A 19,310-nucleotide genomic window follows, 5' to 3' on the forward strand; every position below is an offset into this window, starting at 1 on the left:
GAAGCATATAAAAAAATGCAGTCTCATGCTAAGCATGCTGGGAACTACAAGTCCACTGCCTAGTTAGTTATATCTATTAAAATCATTCATTTCAACATAAAATGATTTAGTTAATTTCCTTCTTACAACTTTAAGTGGATTAAACATGATAAAATTAAGTTAAATTTACTCAACAATGTGTTCATTTAGAATGACTTGAATTAGTCACATTTTAATGTTATTTTTAACTCAAATTAAAATTCAATTTTGTAAATAGTAGATTTAGCGAAATAAAATGAGTAAACTCTAGGCACATAACTTTTTACAGTATGGGTAAGACAGCACAAGACCGACATTTAACTGTATATATAAATGATCTTAAATATAGACAATATAAAAGTTGAATGAGAACTTAAAAATGTGCACAGGACTACATAAAGTGTGTGCAAACAACATTTAGGATACAACAGTAACAATGAGAACAATAAAAACATGACAAGACATTCAGTTTGCATAATGTAGTTTTAGTATTCAGTAGTTATACACTGTATACAAATAAAGGGGCTTCATGATGCCAATGAAGAACCATTTTGGGCTAAATGGTTCTATACAGAACCTTTAACATCTAAAGAACCCCTAACGAAAGGTTCTTTGTTGTGAAGAAAATGTATATAAAATATTATAAAAAGGTAAGAAAGAAATGCTTCTTCCCAGAACCTTTGACTGAAAGGTTCTTTGGGGAACCAAAAAGGGTTCTTCTATGGCATTGCTGTGAATAACCGTTAAAGCACACTATTTTTTAAATTGTGGATACAGTTTAATACCTAGAGCAGTGGTTTTCAAACTTTTTCGGTGTGCTGCCTCCCATGTGTACGTGCCCCACAAGAATATGTATGATATAAAAAACATTTAAAATTTATTTTTTAATTAAACAAAAAATATTTACGTATTCAACGTATTGCTGTTGGTTAATAGCCTTATTATTCTGAGGTTTGATTACAAATAATTTATAATAAATTAATGTATTTTATAAAATGTCATAAAACATGGGGCCCCTAGTTTGAGAACAACTGACCTAGAGATCCTTGTCTTCTATAACTGATGAAAAGTTATTACATTTAAATTATAACCAGATCTCATTATGAAAATCAAATATAGCATGTGAGTTTGAGCTCTGATAAAAGTCTATCTCTCTCTCTCTCTCTCTCTCTCTCTCTCTCTCTCTCTCTCTCTCTCTCTCTCTCTCTCTCTCTCTCTCTCTCTCTCTCTCTCTGTGTGTGTGTGTAATTGGTGGCTGATGTGTATTGGTTGAAGGTAAAGTAAACACACTTGAGTGGGTGTAGTGTGTAGTGTGCTGAAGTTTGAGTGCTCACTCAGTGCCGCAGGGAGTCAGAGACAGCAGCACACTACATCAGCCATGCTCACACTAAAATGGGTACGGTAAGATGACTCTTACATTATACAAATATCTCTAACATTTTATTTAGATTTTATATTGGAGTCTTATTCTTTATATCGGGCATTGCATTTTTATTTTAAATTTTATTGAATCCACATTGGCATTAAAATCTTAACAATCTTTTATTGTACATAGAAATAAATAACGTTCCTTAATGTGTTTATTTATATTAGCATATAGTGCAGAAATAAACAAATTATCAGCTATTAATAAGCACGTGTTGCACAACCCTTACGAAAATTAACCATGGTTTTACTACAGTTAAAACCAAAAAACCATGGTTACTGTAGTAAAACCATAGTAACTACAAAATAACCATGGTTTTGACAATCATGGTTTTCAAAAACCATAGTTAAACCATAGTTAGTGTAGTAAAACCATGGTTTTGCTGATAGTAATCAATACACCAAAAAACCATGGTTACTACACTTTTACCACAATAAAACCATGGTTAATTTTCGTAAGGGAAAATTTGACTGTTTTCATCTGCTAAGGTGAAGCCGAGTGAAATCTAATTAAAACAATACAATTTTGCTACTTGTCTTATGTTAAATAGATATCAAAACAGTTTTATTATATTGTGCAGTGTGACTCGTGCAGTCATTACGTCAGGTTAATGAACTGGCGGCGCGCGCTTTAAACTTTTGCAACGGCTCGCACACGTAACGTTAAACTGTTATACGAGCATTTTCACAAATATTTTGAAGTGAAGTTTGTGTGTTTATATGTTGTTGTGTTGACAGTTTTTTTCAGTTATATATATTTTGTCACGGTGTGGTGTGTGTGAGGGATTTGTGCTCAAACGCACAGGCAGAGCTGATCTATCTGGACGTAAGTTAAGTTCATACACTGTTTTCAATGACTAATCTTGACTACTTTTATTAAAGTTTGATAATAGAGTTGATTTATTCAATTGGGAAAGATGAATAGCATATAAAACCCCGATAAATCATGACTAGCGTATACTCGAGTAGGCTATTAATGATTAATATCAACAGAACTGCATCCTCCTATTAATTTACAACTGTCGGCACTTAAGCACTCAGGCCAGTTTTTGACAGCTTTTTTATAGAAACATAAGTTTAATGTTTGAAAATTGTACTGATTTTCTCGCCAGCATTTGTGTTTGACCTCGCCAATGCTCTTGGGAATGAGAGCAAATCCCTACAGTCATTTTTCAACATTGACATCAAACATAAATGTAGGGAGAAAAAGTGTCTTGTGTCTTTTGGCATTAGCTTGTATGCATACTAAATTGTGAGTACTGAAGATGATGAACCTGTAGCCTACATCCTAAACATATGTAACATTTTAACATTTTTCTTTTTTGGTTTGGCAAGCCCTGGGGTATCTTTGGAAATGATGGAAAATGCATTGCTTAATGTATTCCTTTGCACACCCTTTGGAAATTGCTAGGTTGTTTTCAACCCATGGTTGGGTCAAATATGGACATTTTCTAAGATGATTTAAACCAAAAATCGGGTTTATCCATATTTTACCCAGCCATTGCCTGAAACAACATTTGCATTCAAACATTTTCACTGACTTACAATGTTAAACTTGTCTTGGGAAAATACATACTTGAATGTGATAATAGAGGTTTCACTGTAGGTTGGTTTTGCAGTGTGTCTTGGAAAGCAGCACTGTGTGTTTTCAGTGCATTTATGTACCCAAGACCAATTCAATCCATGCCATTTCAAACATGTCAAGAATGTGTTTCTCCTAGTTATATATAATTTTATATATATTTATAATTTAGTCGAAAGGAAATTATTTGACCATGTTTGATCCGGCCTTCATTGATTCATTATTCATGCAATGTCATGAATTAATTTAAATATATTAAATACATATAATATAAATGTAATAACACACTTAAGTTTTGTGCATGTTAGTTTTAATGTGCATGAAATGTTTCATTTTATAATCTAATATACTTGATACTTATGAGCCAGGAACATTAAATGAAACAGCAGTTGTCTGTTGCTCTCTCAGCTGGTGATTGGTACGCTGATGGAAATGAGGGAGATATTTACTTTACTCAACCCTAAGTCAATATTAAAACATTTCAGCTCACTAACCCATATTTGAAATTTTACAGGTGTATATTGCACTGCATCTAGGTACTCGAGTCAAAACATAGGCTTAGCGCATGTACAGTACAGTACAGTACAAATCTATCAGTTTCAGTGACACAATACATAACACAACCTTAACTTGAACAATAAGCAATAAACTATGAGGTTAAAATCTACACTAACTTTATTGTAAAGTGTTATCGGCTTATATATATGTAATCTGGTGTGATTTTACAACTTTAGCTCATATCTGTCACTTTGTATTCCCTCATTCCATTTTTTTTTCTTTACTTTTATCAAAGTTCACGGCGACCTCCCTTTTAACAGCCTGTCGGGTTCCTGCAAAAACAGGTGCTTTGAACTGGTGGAGGCTGAACCTCCAAACTGCCGCTGCGACAACCTGTGTAAAACATACAGCAAGTGTTGCTCAGACTTTGATGAACACTGTTTGAAAACAGGTAAGCCTTATCAGCTCAGAAAACAGATTTTTGTGTCTTTCCAAAGAGATTTTCAATAATTATGTGCACATTTGTAACTACAACAGCTTCATTTAATTTTCTGTGATGTTTTATAACATTGTTTAACCCACATTTTCTCTACCCACATCTTCAGATGGGGGGTTCGAATGTAGTAAAGACCGCTGTGGTGAAACACGTAATGAGCATCACGCCTGTCACTGCTCAGAGGACTGCATGGCCAAAGGAGACTGCTGCACCAACTACAAGTCTCTCTGCAAAAGTGCGAGGCAATTCTTATTTTAATATAGCTTTAGCAACTTCAATTCTCTAGTGCAAACAGGGTTTTGGGACATATGGTTGGATGTTGATGTTACTTACAGATTTAACCACTAGTTGATTTAAAAGCACATCCTATTACTCCTATAATTAGTTGCGGCTCATGACTACAAGAGGAAAACTCGAAAAACACTGTCATGGGTGCGGCTCAGCATGTCAAAATATGTTTTCTGTGTGCGTCATGGGAACCTATGTGCATCCCGTCACATGTCATGTCAAAATACATGCCTGCTACAGATGCTTCGTAAGGGCTTATAATAAAAGAAACGCTCACGTTTGCTAGATACTCGCTTAATTTTAAGTGTAATCAAAGTTTAGTGTCTTGCGAGACGTGAACATCTCTTTTATTATGAACCCTTTCAACGCGTATACAGTAGACACGTATTTTGACATGACAAGTGATGCACATAGGTTTCCATGACACACCAAACACATATTTTGACATGACGACACCTCGAACACATAATTTGTTTTTTGCCTCTTCGGAAGAGGAGGCACCTGCCGTCACTACCTATAATAAACCAAACAAAAATATAAGAAGAATGAAATGGGCCACTAAGGTAATTGAAAAAAAATGAGAAAAATAATTGGAGGAAGTACTTCTATCAGTATATGTGACCCTGGACTAGAACATTTTTTGAAATTGAGATTTATACTTTATTTATTCATTTAGCTGACGCTTTTATCCAAAGCGACTTACAATTGCTATATATGTCAGAGGTCGCACGCCTCTGGAGCAACTTGGGGTTAAGTGTCTTGCTCAGGGATACAATGGTGTGTCACAGTGGATTTGAACCCGGGTCTCTCACACCAAAGGCGTGTGTCTTATCCACTGCGCCATCACCACCCCCTACTTTATTTGAAAACGTAATAAATAAGCATTCCATCGATAGGACAATATTTAGTCGATATAAAACTATTTGAAAATCTGGAATCTGAGGTTGCAAAAAATCGAAATATTGAGAAAATAGCCTTTAAAGTTGTCCAAATAAAGTCTTTAGCACTGCATTCAGTCACAAAAAGAAAAGATCTGATATATTTATGGTAGGAAATTTACAAAATATCTTCATGGAACATGATCTTTACAAAATATCGTAATGATTTTTGGCATAAAAGAAAATCGACAATTTTGACCCATATAATGGATTTATGGATTTGCTACAAATATATCCATGCTACTTATGACCAGGATCACATACTGAAAGTTTTTAAATTCAAAAAGTCAATTATCTTAATTGGAAAGGCATTTTTTGAGAGATGAAATAACATTAGCTGAACCAACCTAAAAATGCCCTTTTTACCCTAATTTGAATAGACATTTTTTTGATGATCCGAAATATGGGCAACACACTGTAAAAAAATACTCTGCTGCCTTAAATTTTTTTGTTAAATCAACTCAGATTTACAAGTCATGTCAACAGAGATGAGTTGTCACAACTTATAAAATATAGTTGAGAAAAGTCAACTTAATTTTATAAGTTATAACAACTCACCTGTAGTTATAACAACTCATCTCTAGTCAAGATAAATAACAGTAAGTTGAAATGACTTGTAAATCCGAGTTGATTCAACAAAAAAATTTAAGGCAGCAAAGTATTTTTTACAGTGCACTTTACAGTAAGGTTGTATTTGTTCACATTAGTAAATGCATTAGCTAACACAAACTAACAATGAGCAATATAGTTTTAAGCATTTATCAATGTTTGTTAATGCCAATATCGTTGATGTTATTTTATTGTGCATTAACAGAGCTTTTGTCTTTAAAAATGTATTCATAAATGGTAAAAAGAACTTAAACTAAGATGAATAAATGCTGTTGATGTATTGTTAATTAATGTTAACTAATACATTAACTAATGTTCCAACTTTATTGTAAAGTGTTAGTGAAATATGTTATTGGAACATATTTAAATGAGTGGGGATGGGTGTAAAAACGTACCGGTGTGTTTGCATGTGTGTGATCAATCACCTGGTGTTATTGACGCACTTCCTCTCTCTGTGTTAGGTGATGTTTCTTGGTTGCAGGAAGAGTGTGGGGAGATTAAGAACCACGAGTGTCCTGCCGGGTGAGAGATTACAGTGACAAACATCACACCATCCATACCACCTTTCATATTCATCACTGTGTCCACGACACTCATATCTCAGCCTTTACATACCAGAGAAGAGGGAAAGATTTATTGATTTAAGTGACGAATGACAGCAAACACAGAGTTCAGAGATGGATGTCGGGCATTGGTTTGACCAAACATCTAACAAGTAGCACTGCTAGGGTTTTTGCATTACAATTAGTGTTAATGCATGCACATTAAACACTCCACTATGAAAGTTTTAGCAGGACATTTTGAAAATAAGATCTGACCACTATTTAATTTTAGCAGCAAAAGTCTTTCTGTTGGACAGCAATTTACCAATGCTTTGGTTTGTGTAGGTTTGTTCGGCCCCCTGTCATCTTGCTGTCTGTCGATGGTTTTCGTGCATCCTTCATGAAGAGAGGAAGCACAGTGATCCCCAACATTGAGAAACTACGTAAGATCTGCTTATGTCATGTCATAAAAATGACCAGTTTGGCTTTCTAGCTATATAAATAAATATATATGACTTGTCATGTCTCCTATAGGATCATGTGGAACCCATGCACCATACATGAGACCTGTGTACCCCTCCAAAACCTACCCCAATTTATATTCGATCACAACAGTACGCATCATTCAAGAGCTTAATCTTTTTTTGTGATAATATAGCTTCTGATGGATTAAATATTGTTTACATTTAATAATATTTTTTTAATTTTGCTTTGCTGTAGGGGCTTTACCCTGAGTCGCATGGAATTGTGGGTAATTCTATGTATGACCCTGTCTTTAATGCTAGCTTTAGCTTCCGTGGGAAAGAAAAACTCAACCATCGATGGTGGGGAGGACAGCCTGTAAGTCTCTTAACCTCCTTTTTTCTGAAATTTTTTAAATGACCTTACTCAGTCAATATTTAAGATATCAAGATGATATTTTCACAGAATTGTTTGTAGAAAAACAGTAAATCACAAAAATGATTTTAACTGGGTTTTCACAGACTGGGTCACATATATGTGAAGTAATTTGTGGGGTCACCATTTTAAGCAGTACACCATAGTCCTTACAAAAGACATTTAAGAGTACATTGAGACAGTTATATCTGGCTTTTTACTTACACATGTTTCTGATACTGCAGCCAGTGGAATACTGAGACAACTTTGAACTCTGTGCATCACACCACTGAGCTTTTTAGATCCTAAGGTACACAAAGTCGAGTGGGGGGGCGTCTCCAACACATCTGTCAGCTATTAGTCAAGCAGCTGGTCTTGATTCTCAGTTTTCACTAAACTTTATTTCTTCTGGCTGATGCCAGACACCACTGACTGAGATGTGATGGTAAATGAGGCAATCGACAGAAAAGACATCACAGATGGAACTGATCCAGTCTTGTCACTGCAGTTTGACAAGTTCTGCCAAACGCTTGCGAAATTATCCAACACAGAGAACGATTGTCCCTCATTTGTGAATTGTAGTCCTGTTTTCTTGTCTTTCTTATTTTTTCTGTTCGAGGGTGTAATGCATGAAACAGCAAAAAGTTTCTTCTTAGCAACATAGAAAGAAAACGTTTTTTTTCTGACACCTTTTTTCTCCTTTACCTAGATTTGGATCACTGCAGTGAAACAGGGAGTAAAAGCTGGAACTTTCTTCTGGCCTGTGTAAGTCACACGAGATACAACCTGGCAACAACCTACAACACACTAGCAAAAAACTGGTAACTGCATAGCAGTGGGCTAAAATCACCTTAGCAACTGTTAAAGATTACCTGGAAACCCTCACAATGCTCTAACAGTACCCTTGCAGCCACAAAGCAGTATGATAAAAAAACACCTTAGCAACTGTTTAGCTACACCCTAACAAACACCCTGGCGACCACATAGCATAAGCTAAAAACCACCCTAGCACATAGCAACACCTCGACAACCATCCACAAAATCCTGACGACAACAAAGCATAATCTAAGAACCACCCTAGCATCTAACAACACCTTGGCAACTATCCACAACACCCTGGCAACAACATAGCATGGACTTAAAACCACCCTTGCAACTAACAACACCTCGGCAACCATTCACATTACCTTTTCAACATCAAAGCATGAGCTAAAAACCACCCTAGCAACTAACAACACTTTGGCAACCATCCACAACACCCTGGTGACAACATAGCATGAGCTCAAAACCACCCTAGCAACGAACAACACTTTGGGCACCACCCACAACCCCCTGGTGACAACATAGTATGAGTTAAAACCACACTTGCAACTGACAACACCTCGGCAACCATCCACAACAGCTTGTCAACAACATAGCATGAGCTAAGCTAAAAACCACCCCAGCAACTGACAAAACCTTGGCAACCATCCACAACACTCTGACAACACCCTGACGTCAACATAGCATAAGCTTAAAACCACCCTAGCACCTAAAAACACCTCGACAACCATCCACAACACCCTGGCAACAACATTGCATGAGCTTAAAATCACTCTACCAACTAACAACTCCCTGGCAACCATCCATAACACCCTGGTGACAACATAGCATGAGCTAAAAACCACCCTTGCAACTAGCAACACCTCGACAACCACCTACAACACCCTGGTGACAACATAGCATGAGCTCAAAACCACCCTAGCAACGAACAACACTTTGGGCACCACCCACAACCCCCTGGTGACAACATAGTATGAGTTAAAACCACACTTGCAACTGACAACACCTCGGCAACCATCCACAACAGCTTGTCAACAACATAGCATGAGCTAAGCTAAAAACCACCCCAGCAACTGACAAAACCTTGGCAACCATCCACAACACTCTGACAACACCCTGACGTCAACATAGCATGAGCTTAAAACCACCCTAGCACCTAAAAACACCTCGACAACCATCCACAACACCCTGGCAACAACATTGCATGAGCTTAAAATCACTCTACCAACTAACAACTCCCTGGCAACCATCCATAACACCCTGGTGACAACATAGCATGAGCAAAAATCCACCCTTGCAACTAGCAACACCTCGACAACCACCTACAACACCCTGGTGACAACATAGCATGAGCTCAAAACCACCCTAGCAACGAACAACACTTTGGGCACCACCCACAACCCCCTGGTGACAACATAGTATGAGTTAAAACCACACTTGCAACTGACAACACCTCGGCAACCATCCACAACAGCTTGTCAACAACATAGCATGAGCTAAGCTAAAAACCACCCCAGCAACTGACAAAACCTTGGCAACCATCCACAACACTCTGACAACACCCTGACGTCAACATAGCATGAGCTTAAAACCACCCTAGCACCTAAAAACACCTCGACAACCATCCACAACACCCTGGCAACAACATTGCATGAGCTTAAAATCACTCTACCAACTAACAACTCCCTGGCAACCATCCATAACACCCTGGTGACAACATAGCATGAGCTAAAAACCACCCTTGCAACTAGCAACACCTCGACAACCACCTACAACACCCTGGTGACAACATAGCATGAGCTAAAAACCACCCTAGCAACTAACAACTCTTTGGGCACCATCCACAACCCCCTGGTGACAACATAGTATGAGCAAAAACCACCCTTGCAACTGACAACACCTCGACAACCATCCACAACACCTTGTCGACAACATAGCATGAGCTCAAAACCACCCCAGCAACTGACAAAACGTTGGCAACCATCCATAACACTCTGACAATACCCTGACGACAACATAGCATGAGCTTAAAACAACCCTAGCAACTTACAACACCTTGACAACCATCCACAACACTCTAACAACACCTCGGCAACCATCCACAACATCTTGTCGACAACATAGCATGAGCTAAAACCCAACCCAGCGACTGACATAACCATCCATAACACGCTGACGAATACATAGCATGAGCTTAAAACCACGCTAGCAACTTACAACACCTTGGCAACCATCCACAACACTCTGACAACACCCTGGCTACCACATAGCATGAGCTAAAAATCACCCCAGCAACTGACAAAACCTTGGCAACCATCCACAACACTCTGACAACACCCAACGACAACAGCACGAGCTTAAAACCACCCTAGCAACTTACAACACCTTGACAACCATCCACAACACTCTAACAACACCTCGGCAACCATCCACAACATCTTGTCGACAACATAGCATGAGCTAAAACCCACCCCAGCGACTGACATAACCATCCACAACACGCTGACGAATACATAGCATGAGCTTAAAACCACGCTAGCAACTTACAACACCTTGGCAACCATCCACAACACTCTGACAACACCCTGGCTACCACATAGCATGAGCTAAAAATCACCCCAGCAACTGACAAAACCTTGGCAACCATCCACAACACTCTGACAACACCCAACGACAACAGCACGAGCTTAAAACCACCCTAGCAACTTACAAAACCTTGGCAACCATCCATAACACTCTGACTACACCCTGACGACAACATAGCATGAGCTTAAAACCACCCTAGCAACTTACAACACCTTGACAACCATCCACAACACCTCGGCAACCATCCACAACATCTTGTCGACAACATAGCATGAGCTTAAAACCACCCCAGCGACTGACATAACCATCCACAACACCCTGACAACAACATAGCATGAGCTTAAAACCACGCTAGTAACTTACAACACCAAGTTGGCATCCATCCACAACACTCTGAAAACACCCTGGCGACCACATAGCATGAGCTAAAACACCCTAGCTACTAACAACACCTTGGCAACCACACACAACACTCTGACAACACCCTTGCAACCACATAGCATGAGCTAAAGCTCAGCTTACCACCTAAAAACAACTAGCAACACCCCACAACACTCTAGCAACATACTGGCAACCAAATAGCAGTGGGCTAAAACCTCCCTAGCAACTAGCAATGCCCTGGCAACCACCCATAACACTCTGATAGCACCCTGACGACCACATAGCATAAGCTTAAAATCATACTAGCCACTAACGCCCTGGCAACCAACCACAGTGCCCTAACATCACCCTGGCAACCAAATGCTAACTAACCCAATCAACTAACTAGCATAATAGCATCGATGCAATGACTTTAGCACAGACAGAGTTCTATATTCTCTAGAAGGTACACTACTGAAACAAGGTACTTTGGGTCAAAATTACACAATAATTGCACTCAGTTAAATGTTATACGAGAGGTAATCACATGAATGTTCTTGTTCTGATGCTATATCAGGCAAGTCTTGGGCTTGCCCAGACTGAAACACAAGATCCCCTCATCTGTAGAGGGCTCTGAGACTGCATGGGGGGGTTGCTGTTTTGCTAGCAATTTGTGAGAAAGGCCCTATTTAGAGAAAGCAACTCAGACTACACTGTGAGCTGAGCTGACTAAAATTCAAAGTGCCTGTCAGAGCTCACTTTCCATCTCAGTGCTGAAGGAAATTGAGTTGGGCTTTCTTATCTAAGCCCAGATGTTCATGTGGCCTGATGCATATATGAGTGAGTCAGAAGGTAGTGGTGGGGAAAAGGTTTCCTGTAGAGATTAACATAGATAATCTATCCCGGTCTCTCGTCCCCTGATACCCTATATAAACACTTTAACTGTACTCACCACATACATGTGTTTTCTGTAGACCTCAGATTCGAAGGTTTGCTTGCGAAACTTTTCAGCTGTGCACACTTAAAATGAGACACAATCTGAAGAATGTCAAAGAGAGTCATTTTTAATACATGTTGTGTGTCGACACGTAAGAGCCTGTATGCATTTTTCCTGATGTGTGTTGTGATTATAGTACAATACCACTGGAAAGGAGAATCCTGACTATGCTACAATGGCTTCACCTTCCTGATGCAGAAAGGTCAGTTTTATATATTTACTCACAATACTGTTGTGAACTAAAACTGAACTAAAACATTTGACTTTAAAGATATGTGGGAGGGGCTAAAAGGTAACAGGTGTTTGTTTGTTTGCAGGCCATATGTTTATGCAATGCATGCTGAACCGCTGGATACCTATGGTCACAAACTAGGACCCCACAACACCGAGGTGAGCAGAGTTTACACACTGAGAAGACCAACTGACTGCTTGCATTTACATAACAACAGTGCTGAGCCAGTTATTGATTGCATTCAAACCAGTAATGGATGTTGCTGTGATTGTTTTGCAGCTTGATAGTGCACTGAGGGATATTGACAAGGTGATCGGACAGCTGATGGAGGGCTTGAAACAGATGAAACTGCATCGCTGCGTCAATATCATCTTGGTTGGAGATCACGGTACTGCATTGGGCAATTCTGGACAGACATTCCTATAGATTTTTTTTGTAAATTAAAGTTTTGTCTTCCTCTACAGGTATGGAGGAAGCTCACTGTGACAACACAGAGTTCCTGAGCACCTACATGTCTAACACTGAGGACCTCATCCTGATTCCTGGCTCTCTGGGAAGAATCCGACCACGACATCCAAACAACTCTAAATGTTAGTAATAAAAGGAACAGGAGCAGATGGAGAAATTGTGGTCTGGCTGCATCAAAAATGACAAACCATGGAAAAACCGTACTGTGCATTTGGAATAGTGTTTTGTTTATTAGATTAGTGTCCAATAGACAGCTTGCATCTGGATTAAAGTAGTCTAAACTAGGAATTAAAAAAAATCTTTTGACACTAATTTGTTCCATTTTAGTGGATATATCTCAAATTTGTTCAATTTTTGTTTAGCATATGCGCTCTTATCCAAAGCGACTTACAAATAAGAAAGCGTTTAACATTTTGTCAATAAGCTAACATAAAGTGCAGTTCACAAAGCCAGACTCATCAGTTGCGTGCCGTGAGATCTCTTCCAGGAATGCACGAATGCGAAACCCGTCAAAACATGTATGTAGCCCGTCATGTGCGTGGCTCGTCATGTCAAAAAAAGTGCCTGCTGCAGATGCTTCAAAACGGTTTATAATAAAAGAGACGCTCACGTTTGATAGATACTCGCTTAAACTCATGTGTAATCAGAGTCTAAACGATCGGCGAACACATATTTAAAGGAATAGTCCATTTTCTTAAAATAAAAATCCAGATAATTTACTCACCACCACGTCATCCAAAATGTTGATGTCTTTCTTTGTTCAGTCGAGAAGAAATTATGTTTTTTGAGGAAAACATTGCAGGATTTTTCTCATTTTAATGGACTTTAATAGAGCCCAACATTTAATACTTAACTCAACACTTAACAGTTTTTTCAACGGAGTTTCAAAGGACTCTAAATGATCCCAAACGAGGCATAAGGGTCTTATCTAGCAATACGATTGTCATTTTTGACAAGAAAAATAAAAAATATGCACTTTTAAACCACAACTTTTCGTCTAGGTCCGGTCCAGCGCGACCTTACGTAAATGCGTAGTGATGTAGAGAGGTCACGTGTTACCAATATAAAACGCACATTTGCGGACCATTTTAAACAATAAACTGACACAAAGACATTAATTAGTATCATTCCACATACAACAACGTAGGAACGGTCCTCTTTTAACACACTTGTAAACACTGGGGTGGAGTTTCGCGTTCGTCCTCTGTGACCACTTGACGTCATGACGTATTGCGTGAGGTCACGTTGGCGCGACCGGATCTAGACGAAAAGTTGTGGTCTAAAAGTGCATATTTTTTATTTTTCTTGTCAAAAACGACAATCGTTTCGCTAGATAAGACCCTTATGCCTCGTTTGGGATCATTTAGAGTCTTTTGAAACTCCGTTGAAAAAACTTTTAAGTGTTGAGTTAAGTATTAAATGTTGGGCTCTATTAAAGTCCATTAAAATGAGAAAATCCTGCAATGTTTTCCTCAAAAAACATAATTTCTTCTCGACTGAACAAAGAAAGACATCAACATTTTGGATGACATGGTGGTGAGTAAATTATCTGGATTTTTCTTTTAAGAAAATGGACTATTCCTTTAAATTCCTGCCTTCTCGGAAGAAAGGTCATGGCACGCCACTGAGACTTATACAGTTGCTGTTTTATAGCTCAGTGGTAGAACATTGCGTTAGCAGAGCAAGAGGTCATGGGTTCAAACCCAGGAAACACACATCAGTAAAATGTATTCACTGTAATGCCGAGTTCAGGCTGCATGATTTTCAAACTAGTCGGGTCACAGATGTTTTCACACTGCGTGACTATCTGGGGTAGCGTTCAGTCGTTGCTGTTTCAGACTACTTGATGGATTGGCGACAGGGGTTTTCATACTTCATGACTTTACCGTTGGAAGAATCGCCGACAACTTTGTCCCGGTCCGCAAACTACGTCTCACAACCAAACGCACGCGAGAAGTGACGCAAGGAAACAACGCGAGGTGATGCGTGCAAGACCGGAGTTCTCACGTGAGACTTGGATTATTATAAAAAATGGTAGCTCGCAAGAAGCTTACTATTCAAATTGCATGTGCGCTCATATGCAGCAGAAAGAAGAAGAAATAAAGATTATGAAGGAGCCGAACTTCCAGCTGCCCTGTATGTTGCTCTCTCATTGGCTGTAGGGCATCGCTGATGTTATTTTCAGTCAAAACACATTTCACACGGCATGATTTTGAATCTTCAGAGCTTCTGTTCTTTCATTATATATATTATATGTTTATAACTAAATATTTTCTAAATCTATGCAGGAATATGTCCCATAAAATGTGTTTTGATGTGAGTGACCACATGTATTCATTATGTAAAACAGTAGAACAGAACACAATTCTGTATTTCTGAAAATGTCTCAGCCATCGTAATGTCATTTTTCTCTCTTTCTTTGTTTAGATGATGCAAAGGCGGTTGTAGCAAACCTTACTGTAAGTAAATCTCTAAAATGTTTTTTGAATAATGTTCCTCAATGGAACTTTATATCATAAAGGTAGTTTATTACAGTAAACATTACAATGTATAAACAAGCTCTACATTGATTATTCAGATGAATGTTTAATGTCATACTTCTGTTCTCTTACAGTGTAAAAAGTCCGACCAGCATTTCAAGCCGTACTTGAAGCAGCACCTTCCCAAACGACTGCATTATGCCAACAACCGCAGAATCGAGGAGATTCACTTGATGGTTGAGAGGAAATGGCACATAGCACGGTAAATGTTCTTATACATCATTTTGACTCGGTGACATGTCCAAAATGCCTTAAAGGGCACATATTAAGCAAATCCACTTTTTCAGCTTGGTCATAAATGTGTGTTGGCAGTTTGTCAACACAACCACCCTACAATGAAAAAAATCAACCTTCTCTTTCTTTTTTCTTTCTTTTTTATCCCCATTAAACCAAAGCAGCCTCATTAGACATTCGGTTTTGATTTTCTTGTTATTGTGATGTCACACTGATAAAGCCCCGCCCAGTATTATCTTGTTTTCTAGTAAAAGTATCTAAGTTCTTTAAAAATCAAACAGAGGGTAGGACATTTTAAAATTATATTTACTGTATAAGTTTAGATATTTTTACTTAAAACAAGACAAAAATACTGATAGGAAAAATTATGTCTCATGCCGCTCAATGGAAATCTCCAGAAATGTACATCTTTACCATTTCAACCACCTTCTAACCATACCACAGTCACACATATCCAACTTTTAAATGGAGAGCGGTGACCTCTAAAGAAAACCAATGAGGTCATTGAAATTAACCAACAGCTAACAGTACATCCACCACGGATGAGGATGCAGAAACAGTCGGGTCCTTACGGCAGAGTCAGGACACCCTACTCTGTTTGCTTTGGCTGACAGTGAAGCCCTAGTGAAAGGAAGCTTTCAGGAGATACAGTCTTGTCTAATCGGTGGCACCAGAGTCGTGAATTGAAATACTTCAGTCTCACTATACCTTAACGTGCTCCGTTGCGTGAAGCTACTGGGAGTTTTACGAAATGAAACAGAAAATTTATGAGCAGGTCTGCCGCTAATATATTGCTGTTAGGACCGACACTTATCACTGGAATCACTAGATTTACTGTAGTGTGTGCTTTCCACTGGACAGTATGTAGCTCTCCCATCACTGAGGTTTCAGTATGTTTCCCACAGTCTGTTTGGCTCCTACACAACTTTGCTCAGCACGTTTCCTCGCACTGGTTTATGCCCGTGGACTCAACACTGGGCTTTATGTCCAGTAAGAATAATCTATAAACAACATAAACTTGTCATTAACAACATTAACAGGTCATTTACTTATGGTTATTCGTTTTTATAGGACTTAAATTGTATCATATAAATACCACAGCATATATGTAAAAATGCTTAACAACATATTGATTATTTGACGATTTATAGCATAGAAAAAAGTGTATTATTTTTTCCTTATTATTTTCATCCTCAAGAGGTAGAATTTGTTATGACTTGCTGTGGTCATGTCTGTCTGATACAGGAAGGCCTATGAAACAAAGAGGAATCAAGGGAAATGTGGGTTTGCCGGTGATCACGGATATGATAATAAGATCAACAGCATGCAGGTTTGCTATGCTTACATTGCTGTTTTTTGAATACATTTTTTATGTTGCTTTGTTGACTCACTTTGGCCTTCTTTTCAGACCATATTCCTTGGGTATGGACCGGCTTTCAAATTTAAGACAAAAATTCCACCCTTTGAAAATATTGAGCTGTACAACGTCATGTGTGGTGAGATAATTTTTACTCTTCATGCCGTAGCCTAAAGATCTTAACTACAAAATGACTACAAAACTTACATTTGATTTGAAATTTTAATTCATAACCATTAGAGTTAATGTTTATGGTTGCCAGTTCTGCATTATAAAAACACTGGCGTGACAGTTTTATATTAAAAATTTTTAGTACTGTTGTGGATGTTGCAGGCAGAAACTAAATAAAGTTTAAACTTTAGTACCACTGTACACTCTAAAAAAACAAACGGTGCTATATAGCACCAAAACTGTTGCTTTGGATCGTAACCATAGAAGAACCATTTTTAGTGCCATATAGCACCGGTGAAGCACCTGTGTAGCACCTGTGTAGAACTAAAAACGGTTCTTCTATGGTTACGATCCAAAGCAACAGTTTTGGTGCTATATTGCACCGTTTGTTTTTTTAGAGTGTAGTCATTATCAATAATGTAATATTTCTTACAGTAAATGTATATCAACTGAAGCAGGACAGGTCTTTGATGGTTGCTTCACACTGATCTTTTCCTCTTCATCTTCAGATCTGCTTGGCTTGAAGCCGGTCCCTAACAACGGTACCCACGGTAGCCTTAACCAACTTTTGAGGAGTCCTGTACACATACCCAGCATGCCTGAAGAAGTATCCAAACCGAACCCCGCAGGATCAAACACGGCTATTACAGATGACCTGGGCTGCACCTGTGAAGACAAGGTTAGCAATAGAGAATTTTCAGATCTTAAAACAAACTTAATACGAAATTCGCACAGACTTACAATGTAAAAGTGATTTATACATATCTCTATATGGCTGTATCGGTTGAGAAATATAAACATTATTGGGCTTTTCATCTAGAAAATACACTTCTACTGTATGGGCCCTATTTTAACGATCTGAAACGCAAGTGCGAAGCGCAAAGTGCAAGTGACTTTGTGGGCGGATCTTGGGCGCTGTTGCTATTTTCCCGGCGGGAGAAATAACTCTTGCGCCGGGCGCAAATCAATAAGGGGTTGGTCTGAAGTAGGTTCATTATTCATTGGTGTGATTTGGGCGTAACGTCAAATAAACCAATCAGAACGTCATCCAACATTCCCTTTAAACGCAAGTGCGCAAGTTCCATGGCGGGTTGCTATTATTATGACGGATTTACCAGGCACACGCCAGGAGCGGTTCACAGCCGAGGAGACCGACGTTCTTGTAAGAGCAATCAAAGACAGAGAAGTTGTTTTGTATGGGCATGGGAGAAACCCGCCCAAATCACCGTCGGTTAAACAGGAGTGGGAGGAAATAGCCACAATTGTCTCATCAGCTGGCATCCCCAGGACGTTGCGCCGCAAGCGCTACAATGATGTCAGGAGACGGGGGAATCCCAAGCTTGCCAGCATAAATCGGGCACGAGTTGGATCTGCCTCTACACATGACCTGACGCCAGCAGAGGACATCGCTGCGTCCACCCTCACCGCTGAAAGCCAAGAAACGCAAGCAGTCCAACCCCAAAGTACTCTTACAAATCAAGTTCACATACATTAAGGTTTCTTATGAAAACATTTTAATTATTATTTACATAAAATAAACGTAATACAGCCACACAACAAACTTATGAAAATATTTTAATCGTTATTTGCATGATAATTTTTTTAAGCAGCCACACAAAATAAATAAAAACTATCACCACAATGCTCACCACTATGATTTCCCTTATCTCATGTGTTAATATTTTTTATTGTAACAATTTATGATTTGCAAAAATAACTGTTGCATCTGTGTAGATGTGCGCGCATTGTGCACGCTATACATTATGGTCAAGCATGCGCCCTTAAAATAGCATAATGAACAACGCGCAACGTGCCACTGACTTTAGACTAGTTTTTTTTGGTCAGTGGCGCAATTGTTTTTTGAAACTGCAAAATAGCATCAGGGATGGTTTGCGCCGCAACACGCCTCCTTTTTTGCGCTGAACCGCCCAGGGAGCGCAAGTTCATTCCTAGTTTGCCGACATGCGTCGGTGGAGGGAAAAATCCGTTGGCCGCCGGTGCAAAATACGAATGATACATGCGTCACTGACAAAGTCAATTGCGCTGGGTGCAAGATAGGGCCCTATGTGTTTATGGGGCACTTTTGCCCTGACCAATGAGGCAGCATTTTTGACATGTCCTGTATAGTTATTTGCTTAATATATGTGGGAAAGCCAGACAATTTAGCAATCACATGTAAAGATCTAGTACTTTGTTTTGCTTAACATATCAAGTTACTATTGAAATTGAAAGGTTATAGGGGCTAAAGTCATTTTTGCTGAAAACATTATG

At 38.8% G+C, this 19,310-nt stretch overlaps 1 protein-coding gene across 2 annotated transcripts in view; it reads left to right on the forward strand.

Annotated features, from left to right (window-relative positions):
• The first annotated feature begins 1,279 nt into the window (after positions 1-1,279).
• enpp2 (ectonucleotide pyrophosphatase/phosphodiesterase 2) overlaps positions 1,280-19,310 on the forward strand; it is a 28,391-nt gene continuing 10,360 nt past the window's right edge. For both annotated transcript variants that reach the window (XM_065246277.2, XM_065246278.2), the window contains exons 1-18: positions 1,280-1,414; positions 2,182-2,269; positions 3,819-3,974; positions 4,129-4,254; positions 6,316-6,376; positions 6,742-6,839; positions 6,931-7,010; positions 7,117-7,236; positions 7,982-8,037; positions 12,174-12,239; positions 12,355-12,427; positions 12,549-12,657; positions 12,734-12,859; positions 15,165-15,196; positions 15,352-15,479; positions 16,757-16,841; positions 16,920-17,007; positions 17,549-17,718. In XM_065246277.2, the coding sequence (XP_065102349.1) occupies positions 1,397-1,414; positions 2,182-2,269; positions 3,819-3,974; positions 4,129-4,254; positions 6,316-6,376; positions 6,742-6,839; positions 6,931-7,010; positions 7,117-7,236; positions 7,982-8,037; positions 12,174-12,239; positions 12,355-12,427; positions 12,549-12,657; positions 12,734-12,859; positions 15,165-15,196; positions 15,352-15,479; positions 16,757-16,841; positions 16,920-17,007; positions 17,549-17,718 (1,680 nt within the window). In that variant the 5' untranslated portion in view covers positions 1,280-1,396. The remainder of the gene's footprint in view (positions 1,415-2,181; positions 2,270-3,818; positions 3,975-4,128; positions 4,255-6,315; positions 6,377-6,741; positions 6,840-6,930; positions 7,011-7,116; positions 7,237-7,981; positions 8,038-12,173; positions 12,240-12,354; positions 12,428-12,548; positions 12,658-12,733; positions 12,860-15,164; positions 15,197-15,351; positions 15,480-16,756; positions 16,842-16,919; positions 17,008-17,548; positions 17,719-19,310) is intronic.

Source organism: Paramisgurnus dabryanus, chromosome 13 (assembly GCF_030506205.2).
Source record: "Paramisgurnus dabryanus chromosome 13, PD_genome_1.1, whole genome shotgun sequence".
In the NCBI taxonomy this organism is placed as follows: Eukaryota; Metazoa; Chordata; class Actinopteri; order Cypriniformes; family Cobitidae; genus Paramisgurnus; species Paramisgurnus dabryanus.